The sequence below is a fragment of the Thamnophis sirtalis genome, unplaced genomic scaffold, assembly GCF_051295495.1.
Source record: "Thamnophis sirtalis isolate CommonGarterSnake01/CBP01778 unplaced genomic scaffold, rThaSir2_p1.2 scaffold_2, whole genome shotgun sequence".
Taxonomy (NCBI): Eukaryota; Metazoa; Chordata; class Lepidosauria; order Squamata; family Natricidae; genus Thamnophis; species Thamnophis sirtalis.
This window is the reverse complement of record NW_028261382.1, coordinates 76,816,031-76,840,316: the sequence shown is the minus strand read 5'-3', so window position 1 is coordinate 76,840,316 and position 24,286 is coordinate 76,816,031. Positions and strand designations below refer to the sequence as shown.

Genomic DNA, 24,286 nt, shown 5'->3' with positions numbered 1-24,286 from the left:
CTTTGGAGGTACATCCTATTATATTAAATAGGACATAAAATGCAAAAATAATATTAGGAGGGTGGGGAGTTATTGAGTTAACTCTTTGTATATTGGTTTTTTTTTTTAAAAAAAAAGTAAGCCGCCTAGGGTCACTGAGTTTATTTAAATTCTCTAAATAAATAAGTAAATAAACACAAATATTAGATCCGCATAGCAGGTTGGGTGTAGCAGAGGACTGTACTAAACGCGTGCTGTGAATCGTAAAGTCAATGGCTTTTTTTAATGATGTGACTTTGCTCGTACTTTCGCATCCTTCCTCCTATCACACTCTCGATCATTCAATGCAACGTAGCGCACCATCCGCCCGCGACCAAGATGGCTGATTGCCCTGCTGCTGCCAGAAGGGAGGGGCGGGGCGGAGAAGAAGCCATGCCCGCGACAAACATGGCGGACAATCATGTAAGGCGTAAGACGTGGAGCGTAGGCTAAGATGGCGGCTGAACGGCGCGCGCATGCGCCCTGAGAAGAGACGAAGCGAGTTTTCAGGGCCGCCGGAGAAACCTGAAGGGAGGCTGAAGCCGTCTTGGGTCGACCGGGAGAGGAGACGAGGCGAGGGGGCGCTTTCCGTAAGAACGGCGTGAACGGGAAGAGGGGTTTTTTTTTGGGGGGGGAGGGAGACACTGCCGAAGCTCTTGCGGATAGCCCGCAATGATTGGGGGGGGGGGTATGTGGCATCCCTGGTGCTTCTCCAGGTGGCCTCCAGTCCTTCCTTTAGCTCAGGAAAGGAACCTGGACTTCCTCGGCGCAAACCGGATGCGTGGAACGATGTGTCCCATTCTCCGCAGCGCCCTTAACGCGGGTGGGAATGGGACCATTGCTACCCTGGGGAGGTTTGGGACGATGGGATCTTTAGTCCCTGGGAAAGAGCGCAGGGCAGGGCGTCTGAAGGAAATGTGTGGGGCCTTGGCTGCACACCTGAGAATGGTGCCAGTCCAGTTGGGGGGCCACCTGTTCCAAGACTACAAGCCCCACCATCCCCACTACAAACCCTGTCATCCCCAATACAAACCCCATCATCCCCACTACAAACCCCATCATCCCCAGTCCACACAGGGTACCAGTGATGGCTGCAATGGTCCCACATCTCAGAAAGGTGCTTCAGAGAATGGAGACCCATCATCCTACTCATCTGTGGGGGGCAACAGAGAAGGTTTGTCCTGTTTGAAGGGTTTTTTCCCCCCCAGCTAACTCTTCTTCTCTTTGGCAGGTCCTGCAAGATGTCCGAAGGAACTTCAAGTGGCGATCCCGAGAGTGCCCGGCCCTCACTTCCTGCTGCTCGAGGGCTAATAGGGAGAAGGACTCCCGCGCCAATCTCGGCAGGCCGCCTACCCTCCATCCGCTCCCGAGATCTTACCCTTGGTGGGGTCAAAAAGGTAAGGCTCTCTCTTGCTAAGGAAGTATCTTGCAGCAGCATTTTTAATTCCTAAGATGCAGTTAGTCTAGTGGTTTCCAACCTTTTTTTGGCCATGCTCCACCAAGCATCTTTAAAATCCTGATGCCCCCCCCCCCCCCATGACGTATAATTCTTACTTTAGTCAAAAAGTGAACTTTACTCACATGGAGGAAGCCTAAAAGGCCATTAACTTGGTTTAAATAAGGTTCAAATTGCCCCCATTAAAAATCAAATTGCCCCATGTTGGAAACCACTGAGTTAGTCTGTTTGGTGTGGTGGTGAACGCACCAAGCCAAAAAAACAGAGACCGTGAGTTCTAGTCCTGCTTGGGCACAAAGCCAGCTGGATAATCTTGAGCCAGACCTTCTCTCTCAGTCTTAGGAAAGGGGCACTGGCAAATCCCTTCTGAAAAGGGATTTCCTTGCCAAGGAAATGAAATGAACCAGCAATTGCAGGAGTTAACACTGACCCCAAAACACACATTCACACAATAGGACAACTTAAGGCTGCGTCATTCATGGACTGGCGTTACTGTGCCTCCTTAGAAACTGTAGAAGTGACAATCATTTGTTTAGTGACCATTCAGAATTACAACAGCACTGAAAAAAAGTGACCCGTGACCATTTTTTTTCACACGGTTGTTGCAGCATGGTCACATGATTAAAATTTGGGTGCTGGCCTGCATTTATGACTGATGACCTGTCCTCGGGACACGTGACCAGTTTTTGCAACTTTCTGACAAGCAAAATCCATTGGGAAATCAGTTTCACGATATTATTAACTTAATACCTGCAGAGGTTAATTTAACAACTGTGGCAAGAGAAGTCATAAAATGAGAGAAAACTCACTAGCAACAAAAAGAGGTGCAGAAGTGGTCCATGTTGTTAGAACAGAGTCAGAAGACCATTGAGAGTGGAGGCTCAGCAGTTCAAAACCCGGGAGCTAGCCATGTGATGGAATGAGCTCCCGTCAATTTGTTGGGCCCACCTAGCAGTTCGAAAGCATGCAAATACAGGTAGATAAATAGGTACCACTTTGGTGGGAAAATACTGAGGACATGAAAGAAGCTTTCTTGAGCATCCCCTGAACAATGGTGATGTCACCAGCTACTCCTTTCAACCCGAAAGAGCCTTGCTAGGCACTTCCCACATGAACATAGTAGTAGCAACACATATTTTGGGCTCATTGGTGGTGTATAGACTCAGGGTACGGGTGACAATTGTGGGAGCTACGTGGAACATTGGGGGATTAAGGGTGCAGTGGGTGAAAAGTGTTGAAAAGTAAGTAGGGCTACATCACATAGGCTAGCAAACTAAAGTTTTCTCCCCCCTCTTCCCTCCCAGGTTGGAGGTAGAAGTTTAGGACTCTTCTTTCATCTAACCATTGCAAACTTGAGGCTGCACTATAATGTTCATGTTTTTCTTTGGAAGTGGTAAACAATGTGTTAATTTCAGGGGGGTTTCCAGAAGTTCAAGAAAAAGTGCATAGATTGTATAAGGCCAGTGATGGATAATCTTTTCGGAACTAAGTGCCGAAACTGGAACGCGTGTGTATGCACATGCACATCAGAACACAGAAGAGAGTAGTTGGCTGGTGATGTCGCATGCACGCAGCAGCCAACTGCTCTTCTGGGTTCCGTTGCATGCATGCGTGCCAGACAGCTGGTCTATGCGCATGCCAGAACTCAGAAGAGAGCAGCCAGTTGGTGTGCCTGCACGCAACAACTTGGAAGATGAGCTGGCGATGTCGCACGTGCCCACAAAGAGGGCTTTGCATGTCACCTCTGGCACGCGTGCCATAGGTTCACCATCACGGGATTAGGCACTGAATTTTACTTGAGATAGGAGCCTCTTATGTTTTCTTTATTTTCCAAGCTTAGTTCTATTGAAAACAGTTCTCTTCCCTCCTGTTTTGCTCTTACTTTGTACTGCATGTTTTGTCCCCAGTAGAGATGAAATATTGACTATGTGGAACTCTTCTAATGTTTTGGTTCTTCTGTGAAATCATCAGTTGAGACAGTCTATTTTCTGTGCCATTCCTTGTTCCAGGCCTCATGTGACATGAGAGTTATTGAGCTCAGAGAGACAATTCCTCACTAAATCTCTATTTAGTAAAAATAAAACAAAACCTAGAATATTAAAGCTAAGCATGCTGACTTTTAATTACAAGATATGGACACTTATTTTCAAGAAAAGCAGGATCTCTTTATTTCTAAGTATTTGGCACAGATGCTTATCTGCATGAAACATAGATTGCTCTAGTTGGCAAAACCTGTCCCACTTTTGGTCATTATTGTTAGATGTGAGGAATACTAACAATCGTGAGAGATGGGGAAATGTAGACTTTGGAGTTTTATTTCATTGTGTTGATCTCATTCAGTTTGGTAGCAGCGATACCTATTAACTTTTTAAAAATAGAAAGAGGCTTTTCTCTGGATTCTAAATGTTCCTTTTGTTTCTTTGAATTGGTTATGCAATAACCAACCTATCTGGAGGATTGTGAAGTGACTGTTTATGTCAAGGATATTTGATTCTCTACATAAACACCGCATTTTTACAATATCGAGTGGTCAATTTTACTTGATGTCTTCTGATGCTGGTATTCAACTATTTCGAGATGTCGGCATTTGTTTTGGAAAGAGAACAAAGAGAACACGTCAATTTTGATTAAGCTGAAAGCCATCTTAGTACTTGAAATAGCTGAGCAAATACAAACATACTTTTCAAGTAGACAGCTATTTGAAGTTACAACTGCCAAAACATCTTAGGGAGACATTTACACGAGCGAGATTCGAACAGCTTGACACAATGGTCAGATATGGGAGGTTCCATTCTATACCCTACAATGAGCATCTCTGCATTTGCCGAGCAGCAGAGGTAGAAGACCTGGCTCACATCCTATTTGATTGTTGCTTGTATAAGGGAGTGAGAGACAGGTGCCTCAGTCTATATACCAAACAAATGACCCATTGGGATCCCCCTATCAAAACAATTTACCTTATGTGCGGCCAGAATCTGAAAATAACATTTAACACAGCACAGGACTTAAGCAAAATGGTTCAGTTTAGATCTGCATATGTGGGACTGATTGGGGTAGATTGTAAGGGTGACACTGAAATATAATTTTATGTCATTTTATTCCATTTTACATATTTATGTATTAAATTATATTGTATCTTATCCTATAACTATTGTATTTTACCCTACTCTTATTTTAAATTGTTTGTATAGGATTTTATTGGTGATATGCATTTGAACCTTGTGCTTTGATATGGCTTATAGGCTAATCAATAAAGCTAATCCTAATAATAAAGATTAAGCTGAAAGCATACCTTGAAGCCCAGAGCTTAGTACTGTAATGTTAAGGAATTCAAAATATTTGAAATATTTTAAAGAAGTAGCTTCTCCAAATAGTGCAACTCTGAAGAATGCTAAAAATATTCTCTTCCCTCAGAAATGTGAAGATCTCAAGTATATTTATATATTTTATTGTAAGCTACCTAATGTCACATCAAAATGAAACGGGTAGCTATACAAATCAAATCAAATAAATATTGGAGTTTCAATTTTAGCACACACTGTATTCTGAAGAATGTCATAAACAAAATATTGTGCCTAATCGATGCTTGTTCTCTTGTCTCCTGTTTTTTTTTTTAGAAAACCTTTGCCCCTAACATCATTAGCAGGAAAATCAAAGAAGAGTAAGTTCCCTTTCAATGCTGTTTTCATGGAATCTATATAAATAAAAATGTAATGGTTGTTTGTTCAAAATCGCTACTCTCCAAAAGTTCCTCACTGATTGCTTTGAAATTTTGACGCAACGTTGCATTCGAATACGCAAATGTTTTTATATACGTATATTACATAGATGTCACATCTGTGACAGGTAAAAACATGATTTTTTGTAAAAACATGCTTTTTTGAAAACCAGCGCCATCTGGTGGACGTAAAAGCAACACGCTATACTAAATATTTCATGATTCCATTTCAATGTTTCCAGTGCCATCTGGTGAATGTAAAAGCAACACAAGCTATACTAAATATTTCATGATTCCATTTCAATGTTTCTGATTGCATTGTTATATTGAATTTTCATAGATTTCAATTTATTTTCATTTTGATTTAATTATTTCGTGTGACATTACGTTGGAATTGAGCTGTGTCATTTACCATAGTGTTCATTTAGTGAGTAAAGTATATTTGGAACAGTTCGGCCTCTCTCCAGCTTCGTCCCGACGGTCCCTTTATATGTGTGGCTGGGCTGCATCCGCACCCTTTCCCCTTTCCGTCCCTCCTCTGACAAGCGGCCATTTCCGCCAAGGGGAGCCGCAGCCCTTCGGTCTCCCCTCTCTCCCCTCCCCTCCTGCCAGGCCTTTGCTGTCTGTGGCGGGGCGCCACCTGTGCCATCCCTCGGCCACCTCCCCCTGCCCTTAAGCTGGCCTACCCCCGGCCAGCCCAGCGGAGGTCCAGAAGAGGCGGAAACGGAGCATCTCCTCAGCCCGGCCAGCCACGCGTGCTCTCCACCCCCCCTCCCACAGCGAGCCAGCTACGGCCTTGACAAGGTGGCTCCGATGGGGCAGCGGCGGCGGTGTCAGCCTGAGGTGCAGCGGGGCTGGGGCAACTCCTGGGTGCCCCATGAGGCGGCACACCGAGGATTTCTCCTCCTCCGAGATCCTGGACGTCTCACTCTCCCAGGCCACTGACTTAGGGGAGCCCGAACACAGCTCCTCCAAGGAGATGCTCAACAACTTCCACGAGGCTGACAGTCCCGGGGCCATCTCCCCCAACCAACCTCGCCTGGCCCAGCAGCCCCGAGTCCTGACCAACGGCAGCACCCACCCACCACCCCACTACGCCCAGATTGGGCCACAGCAACGCGTGGCCAGGTACAGCTAGTGTATTAATATAAATGAACTGCTTAATGATCGATAAAGACTTTGTTGTTGTTAGTTGCGAAATCGTGTCCGACCCATTGCGACTCACTGAGCAGTTGAATACATTTGTTCTGGGGTTGTTTTTTTTCCTCTCGGTAGGCCCAAGGAGGACCTTTCTGCCACAAAAGAGAAGAAGGACCGGGATCGAGATCGGCAGAGGGAAAGTCATGGACGAGGCAGAGGGAGGCCAGAAGTTATTCAGTCGCACTCCATCTTTGAGCAAGGCCCAGCGGAAATGATGAGAAAGAAAGGTTTGGGAATGATTAAGTTGGGGCAGTATGGAGGTTGACCATTTGACCTAGGGGTCAGCAACCTTAAATACTCAAAGAGCCATTTGGATCCGTTTTCACAGGAAAAAAAAACACCAGGAGCCACAAAATCTACTGGGGTCAAAAAGCTCAATAAATCGAGTGCCAGTGGGTGTCGCACATTGGCGGTTGTGACACATATTTTCAAAGTTTCAAAGTTTAATAGCATTTGTATGCCCCCCAATCCCGTGGGACTCCGGGCGGCTAACAATACAAATCAAAAAGAATAGAAGGAAAGAAAAGATAGATTTAAAAACACACCATGCACTCCATTCCAAGTGGGGCTGGACCATATTTTGAGGTCAACAGCCCCAGGCCTGCCAGAACAGCCAGGTTTTAATGGCTTTCCGGAAGGCCGAGAGAGTGGGAAGGGTCCGGATCTCTGCGGGGAGATCATTCCACAGGGCCGGAGTAGCTACAGAGAAAGACCTCCCCCGAGTAGTCGCCAACCGTCATTGCCCGGTCGACGGTACCCGGAGGAGGCCCAATCTGTGATCTTATAGGTCGTTGGGAGGTATTTTGAGCGACGGAGCCGCAGCAGAGGGATGAAAGAGCCACATGAAGCTCCAGAGCCACAGGTTGCCGACCCCTGGTTTGGGCTTTTTAATTTTCACTGTGAACTCATCAGACTTTCCTCAAGACTCTTAGCCCGCTGGTTTCCCCCCTACCAGCTTCAGCCATTACAGTATGCAGTGTGGATCCCAGTAGACTTGTGCAATAGGATGGGATAAATTGTGAAATATTTACCATATTTTTCAGAGTATAAGACGCACCAAGTTTTAAGAGGCAATTTTTAAAAAAAAAAAAAAAAATTCCATTCTGCAAACTTCCCAAAAACAGTTTGAAAAAAAATGGCCATGAATAGCCCTTAGGAGGCTTGTAGAGTGTTTGGGGGGGGGGGGACAAAAAGGAGCAAAAAACGGGCCCAGTTTTTGCTAAAAAATGGGCATTAGGAAGCTTATAGAGTGCTCCTGGGGGCTGGGGAGGAGAAATTTGAGCAAAGAACGGCCCGTTTTTTGCTCATTTCTGCCCTCCCCAGCCCCCAGGAGTTCTCTGAAAGCCGCCTACGAGCTATGCACGGCCATTTTGGTGATGGGGCGGGGTTTCAGGAGACAAAAATATGCTGTATTCAGTGTATAAGATGCACCCAGATTTTCAGCCTCTTTTGAGGGAAAAAGATGCGCCTTATACTCCAAAAAATATGGTAGTGCATCTTGAGGGTCGGTTTAGAAATCCTAAAGAGCTGGTTGGGCAAGTCCATCAGAAATGGCAGTATTCAGTGGGGGGTATTTGGGGTGAAGTGGACAAGATTCTCTGTGGCATTAATTTTGACACTTATAGATTGGATTCCTATTTTTCTGGTTGGTAAAAGCTGCCAGAATGTAACAGGATGCTGGGTTAAGCTCGGTACTTAGTTCGTCCTTGGGTGAATGGGTGATGCTCCCCTACCCAAAAACTCTTGGTCAAACCAAATATCATGGAAAATGGTCAATGTGTCTCCAGCTTGTTGCATTAACAGAGCTGTCCCATTGATTATAAATTAATCACAGTGTTCTCCAGAATCCTCTTTTTCCTTATTCCTTCTCTTTGACTTTTCTTCTCTTTCTTTGTTTGCATAAACGCAGATGTATCCACTTGTGATTCTAATAAAGCCTCTCTTTTTTTTTACTTACTTTTAATGAAACGTCTTGGCCATCCAGGATCTTCTCAGCCAGGCACCACAAAGCTGCACGGTGAGATGTGCCACTTGCAGTGATGCTATTTGTGTTTTCTGTGCAGGTACCTGGGATAAGTCTGTGGATATGTCTGACTTTGGCCCATCCCACATCATCAACATAAAGAAAGAGAAGAGGGAGACGGATGAAGAGACTAAGAAGATCCTGCGCATGTTGGAGAAAGATGATGTGAGTTTGGGGATGGCCACATTTGGAAGAACCATCCATAAACCCCCGAAATAATATGGACTTTATCCTCACCGCCTCTAAGGCAGTGGCCTCCAAACTTTTGGATGCTGTGGACCAGTTCTGTGGAGAGTGGTTTTTGCTTGGACTGGTGTGTGTGTGTCTGTGTGTGTGTGATTTCACATGCTGCCTGCATCCCACATGTGCAGGGATGGAGTTTTACTTGCTTGCACAGACCGATTCCTGGCAGGCTGTGGACTGGTGCCAATCCATGGACCAGAGGTTGGGGATCCTTGTTCTAAGTCATTGGTGGGCACTTTTGCTAGCTGAAGTTGAGGGTGTATATATTGAATATGTTCCTTGAAATAGAAAACGTTTCAGTTCATTGTAATCTAATATGATTTTAACACAGGATGCCATTTTTCTGTTAATTTTTTCCCCATCTATAGTTGTTTCTCTATTCCTTTCTGATCTCAGCTGTAAGAATGAAGGGCATGTTTAGGAAGTATGTACTTACGGAAACATTTCTCCACACATTGATACATTGCCAGTTGTTGATGAAATACAGGCTAAACTCTGCAATCAAGATAACCATATGCACTTCCTTTGTTTACATAACATGATATTCCCCGAACAAATGATCTGTTTGGACTTGAAGTAGAAACATGCAAAATGTTTAATCTCAAAACAGTTTGAGCAAAACATTTCATGAAGTGCTTCACTCTTAATCTATATAGATATATAAAAATGGCTGTTTGTGTGTACGTTCTAGCATAACTCTGGAATGCCTCCAGCAATTTCAACCAAACTTGGTACACAGATGACTTACTCTCTGGAAACAAATACTGTGGGGGGTAAGACTTACCCCCGTATTTGTTTCCAGAGAGTAACATCCCTTGGGGTGTGTGTTCTGTTAAGATACAGCCTGTGGTGCCTTAAAATGGCTTCTGCAGTACTTACGTAAAATGGCTTTACTGTACAGCGCAGTAGAGTTGCCATGGTAATGGCTTCACAGTACTCCACAAGGGGACTCCCTCTGGTAAAGGGGAAAATCCAACATTAGAAATTATGTGCCCAGTCTTTCCTTGCACAGCACCTCATTTGGAAAACATTTACATGGCACCTTTCCAAGATAGATAAGGTCTGTGGTCATAAATATTCCTTTGAAAGACTGCCAGGACTTTGCTGAAAGTGAATGGGAGGAATTCACATTCATTTAGTAAAAGGGATTTTTGTCAGGACAGGAATCTGCCTCCTGCTTTTTGGGGAAGCCTAGGTCAGAAGAGGCTTGTTCATTCAATTCAGAAGCTGAAACTGGCCAGCTTTCATTAAAAAAAGTAGGAATGATTAAGAAAAATCACCTATATCATCATTGTCCAGAAAACAGACTCAAGGGATAGCATGCAAAATAGTCTCCAGGAATGGTTCTCTTCTTTTAACCTGCCGTTTTCTCTCTCTCTCTCTCTCTCTCTCTCTCTCTCTCTTTCTTTGGTTCCAGTTCCTGGATGACCCAGGCTTGAAAAATGACATTCGAAACAAGCCAGTTCAGCTGCCGCTGGCGCATTCTGGTTGGCTCTTCAAAGAAGAAGGGGATGACCAGGAGGACAGCAAGCTCTCGAACGTCAGCCATAAAGAGGAGGAGCCGGAAACGGGTGTCTCTTCGGTGAAAGGTAGGTGGCTCAGGTTGACCTGGAACAGATGAGTCAAGCAGATTAAAGGGGGCATTTTACAGCCTTGAAATTGTATAAGAAGAACCTGTTCCCTCTTAATTTCCTTCAAGAAGAGAAGAGGTGGGGGTGGGGGGAGGGGGTTATGATGGCAAGGGACTACTAAGGGAACAGACCATGAGATACGGCTGTCGTCATTTGGTGTTCTCGTCTTCAGAAGCAGCCCTGAGGCTGCTACAAAAAACAGGATACTGAACCAGTTGGACTCATGCTCTTAATTGCTCAAGGCAAAAAGCAGGGGTCTTGCTGCTGCTATGCCAAAGCACAATCAGGGTCGATGACGGTGATGGTGAACTTTTTCGGCACTGAATGCCCAAACCAGAATGTGTGTGCGTGCACCGGAGTGCCAGAAACCTGAAGAGTAGCTGGCTGGCATGCACATTCTTCTTTTTTAGGTGTTTATGGCTGGTTTTGGGGCTGTTTTTCAGGGTGGTTTTGAGGCCATTTTCAGGCCATTTTTTGTTTTTTCCACCAGAGTGCCAAAAAATGCCCAGGAAATGGCCCCAAAAACGCCCTGTTTGGGGGCATTTTTGGCTGTTTTCAGTCCGTTTTCCGGCGGCCGGCACACATGTGCATGCTGCAAATCAGAAGAGCAACTGCTGATGCCACGCGTGCCCATAGAGAGGGACAAACGTGCCACATCTGGCAGCCATACCATAGATTCGCCATCACAGATCTATGACAATTCGCCGTGGCCAACTCACCGTAGCTTACTCTGTGGTGCTTTGCAGAATAAGTTGACCTCCTCCTCTTTGTGACAACCTCTCAAATACTGGAAGGCTGCTATCATGTCCCCACTAGTCCTTCTTTTCCCTAGACTGGCCATACCCAATTCCTGCAACATTCATCGTATGATTTTGTCTCCCCCTCTCATCCTGATTCTTTCTTGCTCGCTTACTCGCTCTCAGTGAAAGAAGAACCCCACGACGAAGAGGAGACGCCATGTGCCCAGGCTCCGGCACCCACCAAAACCCCTCCTCCCTTCCCGCACGATGTCTCCCTGGCGGAGCTGCTGCCGCGATTGAGTCTCTCCAAGGAAGAAGAGCTGCTCTTCCTGCAGCTGCCAGACACGCTCCCGGGACAGCCACCCACACAGGACACGAAGCCGCTGAAGACGGAGGTGCAGAACGAGGATGGGCAGATGATGGTGATAAAGCAGGAGAAAACCCAGGTACTCGTCCTGCTGAAACAAGTAGCAGGAATCTGCAGGTGCTACTGCAACCCATGTGGCGTTTTGTGGCTGCAAACGGAGGCCTGGAAGCCTGTTGGATGGAAGCCAGGAGGTTGGCATTTTGGTAGAGAAACCACGGTGGTCTAACCGTTGGTTACAAAGGCGTATTTTGAAATGGGATGGCAATGTTTGAACGTAGGCAGTTTTCCCACAGTTGGATTTTTTTATCAGCTGAATTATCTTACAATTAGTGGAAATTAAGGAAGCTTCCCCCTATTACAAAAAGAATTTCCCTGTTTTGCTTCTATAGCAGGGGTGTCAAACTGGATCAGCACTGTAGTTCTCCTCCTTGAGCTGGCCAGGTGGGGGTGGGGGAGACTGGACGGATGCCTCCTGCAGCACCCTGACCGCCAAAAGGGGGCACAGGGGAAGGGGGGGCTGTGCATGGCCCTTGCTCACCAGGTTTCAGTTACAAAGGCATATTTTGAGATGGGATGGCAATACTTGAACCTAGATGTTTTCCCCCGTTAGGTTTTTATCAGCTTAATTATCTTATAATTAATGGAAGCTAAGGAAGCTCCCCCCCCCCAATGAATTTTCCTTTTTTGCTTCTACAGCAGGGGGGGTCAAGCTGGATTTATTTGAGGGCCAGATCAACATTGTAGTTCTCCTCCGTGGACCGGCCAGGTTGGGAGGGGCGGGAGACAGGACAGATGCCTCCTGCAGCACTCTGATGGCCAAAGCGGGGCACAGGGTGTCCGTGTAAGGCCCCTGCATGTCAGGTTTTCAGCCAGGATGGCCTCCTGCAGCACTTTGCTAGCCAAAAAGGGGCACGCAAGGGTTTTTGGCTACCCCCATTTTGATTGCCAGAGGCACCGCAGGCAGTCCTTTGCTATTTCCAGGCCAACCCTGCAGGCCAGATTTAAGCACCCCGCAGGCCGGATCCGGCTCTCGGGTCTTGAGTTTGACACCCCTGTTCTATAGGCATCTTGGCATTCAACTTGTCCAGGCACAGAAAATAGGATTGTAATCCAGTATTTACTGTATATTCCGCCGTATAAGGCGACTGGGCGTATAAGACAACCCCCTAATTTCAGGCGCCCGTGAGCCAGCTGAAGGCCTCTGCGCTGCCGGGCTTTTGTAGTTTGAGCTCAGCGCCTTCCTCCTCCAGACCTCCAGCCAGACCTTACTAAGCCATCCCAGCACCCATCCATTCATGTGCCCAGGCGAGGAGCACCGAGGTTATCAATTGAAAGGTGGCATTACTTTTTCTTTTCTTTTGGTTTTTTGGTATGGCCTTTCTTATACCCGGCATACAAAACGACCCCCGATTTTTGAAATAATTTTTGGGGGTTAAAAAGTTGTCATATGCCGGAAAATACGGTAATTTTACACATAATTACAGTGGTGAGGATTGCCTTCGCTCAGAAATGGAAAAATAAATTGATACCAAGCGAAGATGAAATATTAAGAGAGGTTATAGACTATACCGAAATGGACAAATTAACAAAAGAAATCCAGGGAAAAGAAGAAACAGAATATTATCAGATATGGGAAAAATGATACAGGTGGATGGAGGAAAGAAACAAGAAGCAATGAAAGAAGCCAATAAAGGCCAAAAATAGAAGCTAAGGAGAATTAACAGAGTTTAAATTTATTAGAGGTAATCAATATAGCAGATAGATGAGTAAAATAAGAGGGTTAAAAATGGTGAAATGCAAATGAAATATATTAGAAGGGGAAGTAACAAGGAGAATTGTATCGATTTGAAATTGCTGTTAGAAGGAACAGGAAATTCCTGTTTGTACTGTGTTGTGTAAATGTAGTGTACGTCTAAGTTCTGTGTGTGTGTATTTTGTAAAGTTTTTTTAAAAAAGAAAAGAAAATAGGATTGTAATTATGTTTTTAAGGGAGAGCGCAGAAGGAGTTTCCAAATCCTCTAACCTTGGTCTCTTCCCAGCTCCTCAACTTGTCCACTTCTGCTTTTTCAGGAGACCAAGGAAGCAGAGAATACCTGCACCCTGGGGGATCTCTCCGAAGGGCAGGTGGGGAAGTTGCTGATCCGCAAATCAGGAAAGGTGCAACTTGTCCTCGGCCAGGTGACTCTTGATGTAACTACTGGAACACCCTGTTCCTTTCTTCAGGTATGCCTTGCTCTGGTGGGAAGTGGCCTCCCTTCAAACGCCATTTCAAATTAATTTAGTTTAGTTTAGTTTATTGTCATTGCATTGTACAATGAAATTAAATGCCATCTTCAGTGTACATTATAACTATAAAAATAAACATCCTTTGCATGCTGTTATTGAAATTGAAAACCTGATATTGCATTAATATTGCACTACACAGTAGAATTCAATGTATTTACTGTCTTGGAACAGAAGCTGTTTTTCAGCCTTTTTGTTTTTACTGTCCTGTACCGTCTGCCAGATGGTAATAGTTCAAAAAAAGGGTGCCCAGGATGAGATGGATCTTTAAGAATGTTTTGAATTTTCTTAAGGCAGCGGGAACTGTAAAGCTCTTCCAAAGAGGGGAAAGGGCAACCAATGATCCTCTGGGCAATGACGTTGACCCTCTGGAGCACTGTCCTATCTGCCACTGTGCAATTGACAAAGCAGACACAGGTGCAGAAAGTTAAAATACTCTCTATGGTGCAGCGGTAGAAGGTCACCAGCAGTTTTTTCATTCAGTTGTTCTTTTCTGAGAAGTCTCGGGTAGTATAGTCTCTGCTGGGCCCTTTTGACCAGGGCTGCAATGTGAAATCCAAATATAAAGTGTTCAGTGGCTGTGTATCTGGGAACAGCAATTGCAAGAAACAGGCAGCTAGAAAAAGACTGGGGTGACATCCTCATCCCAAGTGCTGTTGATATGATTTGGAAGTATTCATTTCCTAGGGTGTGGTCTAGACTTAGGGACTTAATAGCCATTAAGACTGATGGGAGATCCAAAGGTGTTTTTTCAGGAGGCAACTGGACTTTCTGGTTTTTCTTTGAAGACGTTTCACTTCTCATCCAAGAAGCTTCTTCATCTCTGACTGGGTGGTGGAGAATGGAAGGATTTATACTCCTTGCAGACAGCTGGTCATTTGCATCCTTTCAGAGGGTCATTGAAGCACTTGGAGGTTTATCGGTGTCCTCAGGGTCACCTGAGTTGTGCAAATGGTTCCTGTAGTCTGCAGTTTTTTGGAAATCCGTTTATATTCCCACACCAGTCAAAGGGTGTTCATCTCAAAGGGCATAGCTAAAGATCTATAGAGCTTCCCAGGTCATGGTTATCCCAAAGGATAATCTAACACCTTTGGGAGTACTATGAGCTGGATGACTGGGAATCTCTATAGACTTTTGATTGAGAGGATCTTAATGGATACACCCAATTTGGTCCCATGCTCTCACTTCCAAATGGCACCAGATAGCCCCGAGTTGCCTTCAGGTTTTCCAAAAAGCATCTCTTTAAGTCAGGGGTGTCCAAACTTGGCAACCCTTAAGACCTATGGACAGAGCATAACTGGCTGGGGAATTCTGGGAGTTGAAGTCCACAGGTCTTAAAGTTGCCAAGGTTGGACATCCCTGGTGTAAGTAGAAAGCTAAAAATTATAGAGGAACCGTATACATGCAAATATCCTTAAAAAAAAAAAAGCTATGCATTAGAGGGTGAATAGTGATGACAGCTCCTTGCTCAAAGTCAGAACAATGCCAAAACTGGGTTTGGATCAGCAGGAAAAATTCCAGGAACATCCAGGAATCAAAATAGAATAGAATTAAGATAGAGAAATGATGGTCTAGAACAGTGATGGCGAATCTCTTCAACACCAAGTGCCCAAACTGAAAAATGCATGCATGTGCCGGAACCCAAAGACCAGCTGGCCGATGCGCACATACCAGTTTTTTGGGGCGTTCTCTGGTGCTTCGGCGCCCACCAAGAGCATCTGGCAATGGCATGCGTGCCCACAGAGAGGGCTTTGCATGCCACCTCTGGCACACGTGTCATAGCTTCTCCATCATGGGTTTAGGTTGACAAATAATCAAGTCTTACTGGCACGAGAAAGGAGTGAGGAGTTAAACAAGTATCCTTGTTTATTGTTATTATTTTAAAAAAATACTCTGATATTATCAGTCCCGCGCTTTCAAGATAGAACAGGTTTTAATTTTTTTTCCCATTTTGCTCTGGTCTAATTTAAACAACTGGGAATTGTTTAGATTTCTAAAGGGTTTTTGCAGGTGGGAAATCAGCTGATAGAGCACCTGGCTGAGTCCTCCTACTGAATAGCTTATGCCAGTGTTTTTCAACCACTGTGCCGCGGCACACTAGTGTGCCGTGACATAGTGTAAGGTGTGCCGTGGGAAAAACACTTTATATATAGTCAATATAGGCACAGAGTTAAATTTTTTAAACATTTTCTAATGGTGGTGTGCCTCGTGATTTTTTTCATGAAAAAAGTGTGCCTTTGCACAAAAAAGGTTGAAAAACACTGGCTTATGCTGATGCTCAAAATCTGCTGCTTCCTCAGAACTGCAAAGGTTCCTGGATTACCATATTTTTCGGAGTATAAGACGCACCCCCAAAAAAGGGAGAAAATCTGGGTGCGTCTTATACACTGAATACAGCATTTTTGGCCTCCCAACCCCCCTCCCCTTCACCAAAATGGACATGCAGAGGAGCCTGGAAAGTATTCCCGGGGGCTGGGGAGGTCAAAAACGAGCATAAAATAGGCCATTTTTTTGCTCATTTTTGCCCCCAGCCCAGCCCCCAGGAGCACTCTACAAGCCTCCTAAAGACTTTGCATGCCCTGTTTTTTGCAAAAAAAATGAGGCGTGCAGAGGGTTTGGGAGGGCTGCAGAGTGCAAAAACTTTAAAAATTTTACTTCTTCAAAATCTTGGTGCGTCTTTGTATAATACACTAGGTCTTAACACTTACTTTACTTTTTTACTTTGGAGAAGCTTTGGAGTAATTGTTCTTTTTTTTTTTGGTCTGGCAAAGGAGCTGGTGTCGGTCAGCATCGGAGACAATCGGAGCGGCGAAATAATCGTCCTAGGCCACGTCAAGCACAAGCTGGTTTGCTCTCCAGATTTTGAATCCTTGCTGGCCTACAAGCATCGATAGGGCTGCTGCAAAACTCCTGGCCAGGGTTAGCTGCGTGTCCTGCCTAAAACAGCAATGATTTGGTCTCTCTCCCTGTCCCTGAGTTTGAGTGCCTGTCCCTGAGTTTGAGGAAGATAGGAGCGTCTTCCAGGAAGAACTCTGCCTGAAGAGATTGGCAACTGTCATGGGAACGAGACTATTGACGAACATCTGGTTGTCAGAGATGATCTGGAGCTCTGGAATCTTCCTCTGGAGGAAGGGGAAAGGATCCGATGCCAAGGAGTTGCTGCGTCCTTCCTCCCAGTTCCATACATGATATGGCTTGCCTTACCCTTGTAATGACTTTTTAATAACTTAATTGCACACACTACCTGGTGATACAATCCCAAAGGGGAGAATAGGAAAGACGTGAGCCTTGGAGCCAAGCTTACCTGTTTAGCAGCTGTTTTCCTGCAGATGCTAGAAAAGATGTCGCTGTTCCAAACATCCGTAGGAGATCATACAAGGACGCCTTTTCTCTTTCGCCTTCTGGAGCTTAACTACCACACAGGGCAGTAGGAGAAAAGGGTGCAGCGGGAGAGGTTTGGGAAGACACATTAGACTGTGTCTTCTGTAGTGAGATATCCTGTACATCTCTTGTGGTTCAGACCAGCTCATCAGGCACCTGGTGAGGTTTTTTTCTTAAGGCTACTTTCGTCCTCTCTCTCTCTCTCTCTCTCTCTCTATCTATCTATCTGTCTGTCTGTCTGTCTGTCTATCTAACTATCTATCTATCTATCTATCTATCTATCTATCTATCTATCTATCTATCTATCTATCTATCTCTACCTACCTACCTACCTACCTACCTACCTACCTACCTATCATCTATCTATCCATCCATCCATCCATCCATCCATCCATCCATCCATCCATCCATCCATCCATCCATCCATCCATCCATCCATCCATCCATCTATCTATCTATCTATCTATCTATCTATGGATTCCATTCCCTCTGCTTGAAGCAGCCAAGCATCCCTGTACCTGTGGGCCTCAGTGAAAGATTCCTGCAGGGATAGGAGGGATGGGAAGTGCTGGATGGTAGTTCCTCTGTCTCTGAACAAGAGATTGATTTGTCATCAGAAAAGCATATTTTGACCATTATAACCAAATCTCTTTCCCAACACTTCCATCTGTGTTCTCTCTTTCTCGCTCTCTCTCTCTCTCTCTCTCTCTCTCTCTCTCTCTCTCTCTCTCTCTGTCTATGTCTATGTCTATGTCTATGTCTGTCTCTCTCTCTCTCTCACACACACACATACACACACAAACACACCTATTGAGGAATTCAATGCTCTGATTTAAAATTATTCTATTTTCGCACTCTGCCTTGGACTTCAGATGTGATGGCAAGAAAGTTGTGATTTGCTTACCTTTGTTCTCCATCATGCTTTGCTGAAGAGGAGAATTGAACTGTTTAAAGGTTTTCAGAGAGCAGGAACTAAAGTGTTTATGCTGCTTGGGTTTTTGTTCTTCACAGCAATTGGAAAATCATAAATCCGAGAAAGCGGACAGTAGCATTGACCACAAAGAATTACTTCTCTGTTGGGGCTTTTTTTTTTCCAACTGGGTAGTTTATTTGATCATCTTGGTTAACCAAATTGGAGAGAGCCACAACTCTGTGGTCAAGTTGTTAGCATTTATTTATCATCTGTATATATCTGTAAATAAAAGCGGACTGGAGTGATTCCGTGTGTACGGTCCAAGGAATTTGAATAAGTTTGTACTTTGAAGCTACGAGGTTAGGAAACAGGAAATATATTTTCATCTCACCTGTCAATGGACACCCAGGCAGGACAGTAGTATTTGATATAAGCGCATGGGAAATCAGGAGATTCAAGCGGTTCAAAGGAGTACAAAGGTTTATTGCAAGCTTTAGCGCTCTACAAGATACCGACCAACTAATGGTCATTGGAAATGAGTGAGAGATAACAATAGAAAGAATTCAAGCTGGTCTGGATTTGGATCTCTTGTGAGCACTCAGGGACTCAAGACTTAGGATACATTTGACCCGCTCCCTCAGGCTCACCCAGATTATCTATATATATATATAAAGATGGCTCTGTGTGTGTGTGTGTGTTGCAGCATAACTGGAACACCTCAAGCAATTTCAACCAAACTTGGTACACAGATGACTTATTCTCTGGAAACAAATACTGTGGATGTAAGACACCCCTAACATCCCTCGGTGTGTGTGTATTCTGTTAAGATACAGCCTGTTGTGTCTTAAAATGGCTTATACCGTACTGTCATAAAATGGCTTCTACTGTACAGCGCAGTGCAATTGCCATGGTAACGGCTTCACCGTACTCCACAAGGGGACTCGCTCTGGTAAGGGGGAAAATCCAACATTAGAAATTACATTGCTCCGGGATTATTTTTGAGGACAAATGTATGGATTAGGATAAATACCTGGGCAATGCCGGGTTATCAGCTAGTATTCCTTATAAAGAGAATAACATAAAACAGTAAATTAATCATGTGCAAATATTGATTGAAAATTACAGAGAATGTGACGCTCATAGCAAAAGCAGCTTTTGGACAATGGAGCCACATATACTTTGTGATAATTGGGGGAGGAGGGGAGAGAGAACTAGTGGAGCCAGAAGAAAAAACTGCAGATAAGGAGTAGGAACTCTGAGACTCAAAAGGTGCCTGTCCCTTCTAGCTGCTTATTTAAAAGTACCGTATTTTCACGACCATAAGCCGCACTGAAAATCCTAAAATTTGATCAAAAACCGGCAGTGCGGCTTATAACACGGTGCGCTTTATATATGGAGCAGTTTCCCTCCCCAGCACCCAGGCTTTCTCCTCCGTTCGCGCCTCCCATCCCTTCCACTGTCTGAGCAGTTTCCCTCCCCAGCGCCCAGGCTTTCTTCTCCGTTCGCGCCTCCCGTCCCTTCCACCGTCTGAGCAGTTTCCCTCCCCAGCGCCCAGGCTTTCTTCTCCGTTCGCGCCTCCCGTCCCTTCCACCGTCTGAGCAGTTTCCCTCCCCAGCGCCCAGGCTTTCTTCTCCGTTCGCGCCTCCCATCCCTTCCACCGTCTGAGCAGTTTCCCTCCCCAGCGCCCAGGCTTTCTTCTCCGTTCGCGCCTCCCGTCCCTTCCACCGTCTGAGCAGTTTCCCTCCCCAGCGCCCAGGCTTTCTTCTCCGTTCGCGCCTCCCGTCCCTTCCACCGTCTGAGCAGTTTCCCTCCCCAGCGCCCAGGCTTTCTTCTCCGTTCGCGCCTCCCGTCCCTTCCACCGTCTGAGCAGTTTCCCTCCCCAGCGCCCAGGCTTTCTTCTCCGTTCGCGCCTCCCGTCCCTTCCACCGTCTGAGCAGTTTCCCTCCCCAGCGCCCAGGCTTTCTCCTCCGATTGGTTTTAATGGGGAGGTCCGATGGAATAGCGCTTAATGGGAGAAGGATTAATAGTTTCTCGGGTTCAAGCTGCGGATTCTAACTTTCACAATTCAGTTCGCGGGAGATATTTGGTGCGCTTCTTTGAAAATCTCCCTCCCAATTCTGCCCAACGCCTCCCCGATCTTACTGGATGAACGGTGGGGGGGGGTGTATCATGTAGTGCGGAGTGCGAGGAGTGGCAGGTTGCGATTTCGTTAGTAATTGCAAAAAAAACGTGCGGCTTATAACCCGGTGCGCTTTATATATGGAAAAAGTTTGAAAAATTAACGTTAACTGATACTGCGGCTTATAATCTGGTGCGGCTTATGGTCGTGAAAATACGGTAATAATCTTCTTACATGGATGTTTTTCTTCTCTGCCTTTCAAAATGAGAATTTTCTTTTATCAGCAGATGCTTCATTTAGTTTGATTACAGAAGGCAATATTAACACAATAGGTCACCATGGTTCCTGGAACAGAAAAGGCATTGGAATCTAACAAAGCTGGAGCAAACGAGACTGAGGAAGGCTGCTTCAATGGAAACCACACTTCGCAATTAATTCAGCAATTATCGCTAAGAGAGAAACCAATGTCCTTTATAGGGCTCCTCATCAGGGGTGGGTTTCAGCCGGTTCGCACCAGTTCAGGTAAACCGGATGCTAATTTTGTATCTGCAAGGACCAGCTGGCCCTGCCTCTCCCAGGAGTCTCCATGCGACCCGTTAATCATGCCAGGTAAGTACAGGGCCTGTGTGGAAGGTCTGGGAGGGCGAAAAACGGGCCTACCGGAAGTCTGGAAGTGGGCCTGTTTCCGGTTTCTGGAGGGTCTTTGGAGTCCAAGTGAGGCTGTTTTCACCATCCCGAATGGTCAACAAAACCCTGGGGAGGGCAAAAACGGGCCTACTGGAAGTCTGGAAATGGGCCCATTTCGGGCCTCTGGCGCCCAGGGAAGGCTGTTTTTGCTCCCCCAGAGGTTCATGGAGCACCTACGGAGCCTGGGGAAGATGAAAACAACCCCCCCCCTATCGTGAGGAGGCCGAGTACATCACACACATCCCCGACCATGCCCACTCTCCCCTGCCACGAATTAGGCAGAGAAGCGGTTGCTAAAAATTTTCAATCCCACCCCTGGTTCGTCTACACTTCTGCTGATATTTTCATTAATATTTGGCAGTGAGAACTTTGTCCAAGTTTTCTTGAGTGAAGAGCACTTAAGGGTCAGTGTCCAGCAATTGCTCTTCATTATAAGCCAAGGAGAAACGGTCCAATAAAGAGCCTTCTTGCCAGCAAAGTTGTAGAATTAAGCCGTTTCCCCTTAACAAAGTCCCATTTATTTATTGCATTTTAAATTGCCCATCAGCAATAAGCCTTAGCTGATATCCAGAGTAGAAGTAAACAAATTACAAAGCAAGGTAAAGGTTTCCCTTGCACATATGTGCTAGTCGTTCCCGACTCTAGAGGGCGGTGGTCATCTCCTTTTCAAAGCTTAAGAAAGAGCCAGCGCTGTCTGAAGACGTCTCCGTGGTCATGTGGCCGGCATGACTAAATGCTGAATGCACACGGAACACTGTTCCTTTCCCACCAAAGGTGGCTCCTATTTTTCTACTTGCATTTTTATGTGCTTTCAAACTGCTAGGTTGGCAGGAGCTGAGACAATGGGGGCTCACTCTGTTAGGGATTCAAACAAAGCAAGATAGAAATAAACAAATTGCAAAGTGAGATTATAGGCTGGAAAATAACTGTATTTGGGGGGAATCTCTTTATAAATGTTTTCAGAAAGCCTACATCTGAAATAGAAATGGAAGCAGTCAGGAATGGATGTGAAACGTGTTAGTGTACTGTATATGGGTAGGACTAGAAGATCTGTTGAGTAAATCCAGGGTGGCGTCTAGGAAACAGGATTGCTGAGGATGACAGATGAGCAGATTCAAGACATTTTTGGAAAGACTCAACCGTGAACCAGTCATTAGTAGGACCTATCAGGGATTTGCTACTGCCTCCAGGAGCTGTAGGTGGACGTTTCTTCTGCTCATTCGAAGGTGAAGTTTAAGGTCATCGGGTCTGAAACATCAGTCCCACTGGACTTGGAGGTTCCTAGAAGTTACCAGAATCGACCTCTCCTGCCCGCTCGTCAACGGGATGGAAAAAGAAACGTCATCCTTCGCAAGCTGGACTGGCAAAAGAGGAGCCTGTAGCTGACCATAATGGTAGAAGCTTGTTGTGTGTTTATTGGCGTAAGTGCTCTTCGATGTGCTTGGCTGTCTGGAAGGCTTTCAGATTGAGTGTCCCACCCTGAATCCCATGCATACCGATGAGGATTAGGCAAATTGGATTGACCAGGACCACAGCAATGGCATGGGTGCAGTTGTCCTTCTTGTCCTTGTTGTAGACCTTGGTTCGGAGGTCCATTGTATGCTGCTGGGCATCGGTATACAGATTGTCTCGTATGACCAGGCATTTGTGGCCGCCCAGAGTCAAACCCTGCGTGAGGAGTACGTTTCTGTTCCTACCAAGGAGAGCTTGGATTTCCGGTTTGGTTATTTTGGCCAAGATGCCACCTTGGTGGGCACGTAAGACCTGGTGTTGTGATACAGAGATAACTGCGGCATCACAGCATAGCCCATCTCTCATAAAACTGTTGATACATCCTTGCCAAGAAGTCATTTGGTGGTTTGGGGAGTGTTGCATTTAAAGGCACCTTTGAAAAAACTCAGGTCTCCCTATTAGAATAGGCCAATTTGGCTCTTCTGAAACCTTAAGGTTGGTTGGTTGATTGGTTTGTTGGTTGGTTGATTTGTTGGTTGGTTGAAAATCTTCTCTTTGTCACTCAGTATACCTGGCCTTAAGAAGATGATATATTTGAAGCTAAAACAAGATGATGGCTGCTTGCTGAGTCTACTTCCATTCACTGTTGATGGACCTATCTCAAAAATAACTTTTAGTCAAGTTTTAGGACACAAAACCCTTCAGAAGTTACTTGATCTTTTCCCAGTGTTGCCTTGGATACAACTCTTTAGCATTCTTTCACAGGCTCCAAGCTGTTCATTCTAGAACTCTTCGACAGCACTACATACGTTTCCTGTGATATCATAATGCATCTTTTCCCGGGGGAATCAAAACAGCTCAATTTGTTTTGTGTGGATGGGTGCATATCTCATCATACTTTTAACTAACAATTATGGTCTTTGTTTGCATCTGCATCTGATAGTATACGAGTTACAAAATTCTCCTTTTGAATCAGAAGTCTTAGGATCAAGACTGGGTCCCTCAAAGTACAATACATGGAATCGTGATTACTGCAGTTCCCCCATCAAGGCTATGAGGCATTTGCAGCCTTTTTAGAGTTGTTGAGGCCACCTGGAGGTTTATCTGTGTCCTCAGGGACACCTGAGTGGTGCTTCTGGTTCCTGTAGTAATTTTTCCCCTGGAACTCCATTCCTCCTACTACAACATTCAAATGGTATTCATCCCAAATTGTACAGCTAAAAGTCTAGAGATTTTTAGTTCTCCAGATCATGGTTGTCCCAAAGGTGCTTTTTCAGGAAGCTACTGGACTTACTTGTTTTTTCTTTGAAGATGTTTCACTTCTTATCCAAGAAGCTTCTTCAAAGAAAAAAACCAAGAAAATCCAGTTGCCTCCTGAAAAAGCACGTTTGAGATAACCATGACCTGGAGGACTGAGAATCTCTACAGACTTCCATGATGGTGCATTTAGCTCCTGCTTCCTGTTTCAGTGACTCAAGTAAGACTCTTGTAGGTTTAACAGGATTTGGGCTTAAGCTCCCAGAGGGACTGAGTCTTCTCATCTTGGAAGCCCTAATGTAAGAGTTGCAAGCACATTGGCACAACACTATATTCTGCAGAAATCTGGTATTTGGCAGACTGAATTGCAGGCAAATATAGGCAACAGGTGCTGTAAGGAATTATTTCCCCAATCGTTGAGACCACACTCCACTTACAACATCAGAAGGCCTCTCACCATAAGGTAAAGGTTCCCCTTGCACATATGTGCTAGTCGTTCCTGACTCTAGGGGGCGGTGCTCATCTCCGTTTCAAAGTTGAAGAGCCAGTGCTGTCCGAAGACATCTCCGTGGTCATGTGCCGGCATAACTAAACGCCAAAGGCGCACGGAAGGAACACTGTTACCTTCCTACCAAAGGTGGTTCCTATTTTTCTACTTGCATTTTTACATGGTTTCGAACTGCAAGGTTGATAGAAGCTGGGACAAGTAACGGGAGCTCACTCCGTTACACGGCGCTAGGGATTTAAACTGCCGAACTGCCAACCTTTCTGATTGACAAGCTCAGCGTCTTAGCCACT

General features: G+C 45.3%; 1 protein-coding gene across 1 annotated transcript; it reads left to right on the top strand.

Moving 5' to 3' along the window:
- The first annotated feature begins 475 nt into the window (after window positions 1–475).
- On the top strand, window positions 476–17,294 carry POLR3D (RNA polymerase III subunit D). Its single transcript, XM_087706148.1, has 9 exons — window positions 476–608; window positions 1,250–1,415; window positions 5,092–5,135; window positions 6,468–6,619; window positions 8,456–8,580; window positions 10,076–10,247; window positions 11,213–11,475; window positions 13,467–13,619; window positions 16,451–17,294. Exons 2-9 carry the CDS (start codon window positions 1,260–1,262, stop codon window positions 16,571–16,573), a joined length of 1,188 nt encoding a protein of 395 aa, XP_087562274.1. The 5' UTR covers window positions 476–608; window positions 1,250–1,259; the 3' UTR covers window positions 16,574–17,294.
- Window positions 17,295–24,286: the final 6,992 nt, after the last annotated feature.